The 5,485-nt window shown below is 34.6% G+C and overlaps 1 protein-coding gene across 4 annotated transcripts; it reads right to left on the bottom strand.

Moving 5' to 3' along the window:
- Positions 1–236: 236 nt before the first annotated feature.
- LOC114388532 (lipase-like) lies at positions 237–5,152 on the bottom strand. Of its 4 annotated transcripts, none has more exons than XM_028349064.1 (11): positions 4,993–5,152; positions 4,763–4,837; positions 4,518–4,597; positions 3,798–3,874; positions 3,622–3,688; positions 3,470–3,537; positions 2,615–2,687; positions 2,371–2,532; positions 1,681–1,875; positions 906–1,018; positions 237–756 (listed from the first exon to the last, which is right to left on the bottom strand). In XM_028349064.1, exons 2-11 carry the CDS (start codon positions 4,830–4,832, stop codon positions 534–536), a joined length of 1,128 nt encoding a protein of 375 aa, XP_028204865.1. In that variant the 5' UTR covers positions 4,833–4,837; positions 4,993–5,152; the 3' UTR covers positions 237–533. The 4 variants fall into 4 exon arrangements, with proteins under 4 accessions (XP_028204865.1, XP_028204866.1, XP_028204868.1 ...); XM_028349065.1 differs by having other exon boundaries at positions 3,622–3,669; positions 3,809–3,874; XM_028349067.1 differs by having other exon boundaries at positions 3,809–3,874; positions 4,917–5,132.
- Positions 5,153–5,485: the final 333 nt, after the last annotated feature.

Genomic DNA, 5,485 nt, shown 5'->3' with positions numbered 1-5,485 from the left:
AACTTTAGTGAAGTTAATACAAGAGTTTTTACAAATTAGTTAATACAAGAGTTTTTGACAAATTATGTCATGTTATGATTGTGATTATTGCCAACACCGAATAAATCCACAATTTTAAAGTGGTTGATAATGGAAATATATCTCCGAACAAAATGTAAATTAAAAAAATTAGCCTAATAGACACTTTGGAGAAACAGAGAAATTGAGTAAAATTAAACTTTGGATACGACAATGGGTAAAAAGAATTATCACCCAAATGAGGAGTGGAATTCAGTAGAATTTGAAAGTGAAATTATACAATTGACAAAGTATCAAGAATTATTACTTATGCAGTAAAAAATATAGAATTATTAATTATATATACAAGGATGAACATATATACACGAGTCAAAGACTATACAAACTCCTTCCAGCCCTAGCCAATTCAATAAAATTGTTCAGCTGTATGGACCGTGAAGAAAAAATAAATCTGAAGTATAATGCCCCACAGCAAACCTCTGGAACATATCATGCAAGAGATATCTAATGCCAATTCAATCAACATTAATGGGATTTTCCTGATTGTCACCCTCTCCACCCAATTTGATGAGGGGGGTTGCAGGATCTCTGGACAAGATTAAGTTTCCTCTTGAATCTCTGATGCTAGTATTCTGAACATGAGAATCCATAACAATTCTGCATGAACTAGGCTCATCTGATCCCATGTCTACGCCATAATAGACTAAGTGATCAGCAATGCTATTCCCAGTCACCGACCTGCATTAGATAACCAAATCAAATTTCAGCAGCATTCGATCGTAACACCAAAATTAAGGGAAACTCTTAAATTTTATTCACACCCATGCAGTGGCAAATTCATGAAGTCTACATTTTTAGCGGCATTATGGCAGAACAGATAGACTAACCTGCTGCAATCCGGATCCTCACCAGATTCATCACAAATCTTCTCAACGTTGTACACAAGACTACCTAATCCGATGTTATAAAGCCAAACCTGCAGTCCACAAGTTCTTAGGTTCTTGAACAATTGGGAAAACAAATTAAACAAGTGCCATAGGTTTGCACTCCCCACAATAAATAAACAAGGAGTCATAGATCATGACAACAGAATGACCAACACTAAAGTTATTGCGTTGTCCAAGCAACAAACAAGCAGACAGATAAGGCACAAAATATATATATTTAAGAGCTTGGAAATGGGAACCTCTATCACATTCACATCGCTGGGGGCACAGGGGAGAGATGGTATCTCAAATTAAGTCACGCCAAAATGACACACAAGCACCAAACTATAATTGTCCAAACAAATTAACATGCAAGCATTATTCCTAATGTTTTCAAAACTATCAGAAATGGTGAAGAGGGAGATTTTAGTGACAAGTAAACACAGAATTTGAATGGGTAGGAAAAATATGGCTGCAATGAAGGAGATGAGAGTTATTACAAACGCACAGAAGAGTGGCCATTTATAACTAGGTGCAATTTAATATATTAATATTAATAAAGATATGCAAAAAATATTTCCAATATTCACAAAAATATCTAATGGCTACCAAAGGACAAACAGCAGATGACATAGTCATAAATTCCCACAAACAAGGAGACAAGCTGACTTTAATTTAAAGACAATATAACAGGTTTAGTATACAAATTTCATCATTTCATTATGCCATGCCCTACCTCTCTTGGGAAGTGGTGGTATGTCTTCTGCGGTAAATAATAATAATATGGAGGCAAATGAGGTACAATATCATGGTCATTTGTGACTCGGATGGTATTTGGAACTAGTTTGGTATAGAGAGATGCAAAAGCAGCATTTCCAACACGAGGTTGTCCAAATGTCATAACTTGAACATTTTTTTCATTTTGATTTACCTGTAAGAATGTAAAATCAAATAAGTAACCATTTCGTCCCTATAAAATACAGAAATCTTGAAATGACTACATGAGAACTTAAATAATGGTCTTTAAAAAGTAATAATAACACAATTTTGCAGTTTGGACTTTGGATATTATTCACGTGACCAAACTAGTGCCATCTTAGGAAAGTTTGTCATTTTCTCCTCAAAAGGTGCGCTGCAACATCATTGATCCAGAACATAAATGATTTTACAAATTTCCATATTAGCCATCGATTGCATAATATAGCACTCCACTTTTACCCAAGCCTAGGACAAGCTATATAAATTTCTAACATTAATAAAAAAATAAAACACTTTCCAAATATGATACTTCCACATGAAATTCAAAGTCCCTGCCTCAGGCAAAATATAGACAATACTTATGCAAAAAAAAATTGAAGGGAGATTGAGACCATAAAACCTTGTTGTATAATGCCCCGTCATGCCAAGACAGCTAAACTATAATTACCGTTAAATCAAGTCCACAAAATGAAGCCATTGCCCCTCCCATTGAATGCCCTGTTGCTATAATTTCAATATCTCCATAAAACTTCTTTGCTCTTTCAACAGCATCTAAAATTGCAGGACGTATTGTTGTATTGTGGTATGCGGTATAAAAACCACGGTGTACCTGGAGACAGTGATAACAATATGTCAGAACTAACACCAATACAGAGAAATTGAGCATAACCTAAGGCTAAGCTTTTACACACCATTGCATCATCCATGCCTGGATAATTTATATCATGCTGCTTCCAATATAAATCTTCAATCCAATTCTGTAAGCTGTATAAAAGTGGTTACAAAGAAATCAGCTCAGAATATAACTGAAGTTGCCTCGTAGGTAAGCCAAACATCTGACAGACTTGAAATGTTTCCTTATTAACATATATTTTTGGACTCTTTTTTTTCTCTATAGGAAAATTATTGGTTCTCTTAGTAGACAAGCTATATACTCTAATACTCTCAAAGGTGAACAATAGAAGGGAACTTGTGTTCTCTTAAGAAGCACAATGACCAAGCATTTCTTTCACATATAGATAATTATGCTCTGACTTTCTCAATGTCAATATATGAGAGCACATGTGGCTTTAGACACAATCTATAATGTACAAACAAATCAAACATGATAGGACATCTGGATGGCCATCTGCACTATTTCAAAACTAAAGAATGTTGCTGATCAATTTAGGGTCTAAAAGAAGGCATGCCCACATGCCTGGTGCACATAAATATGGAAACAATATATTACTTAACCACCTATGATTTAAATAATCAAGACACCATTGTGCCAATAATACATTGCATGCACAGTAAATCAAGTTAAATGCATTTGCTTAGCTTACAATTACATATCCATCAATGCATGCATACCAGCATATGAACATCATACAAAATTCACATGCATAAGCAAACCATTCTTGTTTCTAAAGCATAACAGTGCCTGTTCTAGGAATCACATACAACATTGTGGTATTGCACTCTGGTAGATCCATTTTAATGGTGCCTATACAGTTGTGAGCCCAAAGTTCCATAAAAAGTAAATTTAATCCGGTAAGAAAGTCCACCTGTGTTCATTTGTTCCTCTGAATGCAATGATAATGGCACAAGGATCATCAGCCACTCCAACAAATGCCTAGAATAGGTAATGAAAATTATATTAAAACAAAGTATATTAGTATAAAACTTTGGAATAATTTTTTCTATGATGAGCGCCCACCTGTAAGCAATGCTCGACGTCAACAACTAACTCTATCATTTCAAATCCCTGTTTCCATTTTAAAGATCTTTAGACCAACCATTTTAAACAGACAAATTAGTAGTACACCAGAATGTAAATAATTCAAAGTTGACTCATGACGTAAGTGAACATGTAAAGTTAAAATCAATATTCACATTTTCAGCACCTTGGTCAAGCCATTACACCTAGAGCACGTCCAAGTAAAAAGTTCAGTTAAATCTGACAAGTATACCTGCAAGAACCAAACCTACCTTAGTCCCTTATATAATTTATTCAGAATTCCCAGTGCCCTAAACAAATTGGCTAATGGATGTAATGAAACTTCAGAATCACTGCATCAGGCAAGTGAAATTAGTTAAATTCTGAAGTTATTATGATATACTTCAATATATCCCCCCTTTGACTTATTTTGACCATGGCCTGATAGAGATGGGAAGTCTCTCCATCAGGATCGGCACAAGAGAAAGTTCCCCAATTCTTAAATTAGTTTAGTTCTGCAAAGCAAATATAAATTCATTGAGTCTGTTTATCAGTAAAAGAAAGAGGGTATGGTTTTAAGTGGCCTACCTAAAGCTGTCTCGAATACGTATTTGGGAATTCTGAATTATTATAAACAATGAAAGTCCCATAAATCAGACTTATCATTAAAGTTATAAAATACTAAACCGCTTAGAGACAGAGAGAAAGGGAGTTGAAACTCTAAAATTACATCACAATCCCAACTCTCAAATTCATGACTAACCCTTCAATTCCATGGCTAACCCTTCAATTCCATGATTTATAAGATTAGAAAACAAATAATACACATAAACAATTCTAAATCATTTGCCTACACATCTTAAAGGTTGAACATATAAAATTCCCATAAAACTCACCGCAGAAGCATATTCCACTAATATTGTAGCAAGCGTATGATTGTATTGGTAATGAGGCTTTTTATGTCTAACCTTGAGTTCTGCAAATGGAAAAGACATTACATTTCATTATTGTTATGCAAACGTGAATGATCCAATTTGCAGACAAAACTAAACAAAATCCAATGAATTGAAAGATAACAGAGAGAAACAAGACAAACAATGTCGCAAACCCTAGAACATTAACACAAAAGTTCAAGCTTTACCTCTACCATCAGAAAAGGCAAGCAGGCACAAACAAGTAACCAATATTATCAACCAACTAGTTTTTCCCATATGCTCTGCAATTGAAGTACACAAATCAAAGCAAGAAAAAATCATTTTTTTATAAAGAAAAATATCAATCACTTCAACACCAACCACAATTGGGGGAAAAAATTGGGAACGTGTTCCGAGAAAACGGAAACGTTAAAGAGAAAATTGAATAGTTGAATACGTGTGTAAGAGGAGCACGGTGGAACCGGAAGCGGAATCGCGAACCGCGAAGGTTGCGGTGGGTTTTCCGGCGAAAAGGGTTTTCTCCAGCCAAAGAGATGAAGGAGAAGTCAAAGAGTCGTAACAATAATAATTTGAAGAAAAGAAGAAGCAGTGCAAATACGACGTCGCAGGGGTTGATTTAGTCATTTCGTGCCGTACTGGAACACTCTGATTGACTCAGCTGTTATTTAATATTTAATTGCCACGAGGATGGATGAGATTGGGTATAAGTATATGGATGTGAATTATTGAGTGTGTGTCCCTCAAGCCTCTTGTTCTTCAATTTTCTTCTTTCTTCTTGGAATATTCAGTTTCGTGAAAAGTTTCAATTTGAAACAACAACATTATTAAAATAATAAAATACTCAATTTATTTTATCTTTCAGATGTTGAAGGATAATTCAATCAAATAAAACATTTCATTGTGATCGTTGTCTTTTATTGGTTAAAATA

This window comes from Glycine soja, chromosome 15 (genome assembly GCF_004193775.1).
Source record: "Glycine soja cultivar W05 chromosome 15, ASM419377v2, whole genome shotgun sequence".
NCBI lineage: Eukaryota > Viridiplantae > Streptophyta > Magnoliopsida > Fabales > Fabaceae > Glycine > Glycine soja.
This window is presented reverse-complemented; position numbering and strand designations above follow the sequence as displayed.

Bases quoted from the DNA above. Each gene is read 5' to 3' on its own strand.
- LOC114388532 (XM_028349064.1), bottom strand. From the start codon at position 4,832: ATGGGAAAAACTAGTTGGTTGATAATATTGGTTACTTGTTTGTGCCTG. The intron at 2,533-2,614 runs GTGTGTAAAAGC...CACTGTCTCCAG, and splicing joins CAGGCATGGATGATGCAATG to GTACACCGTGGTTTTTATAC. The intron at 1,876-2,370 runs GTAATTATAGTT...ACATTCTTACAG, and splicing joins TTTGTGGACTTGATTTAACG to GTAAATCAAAATGAAAAAAA.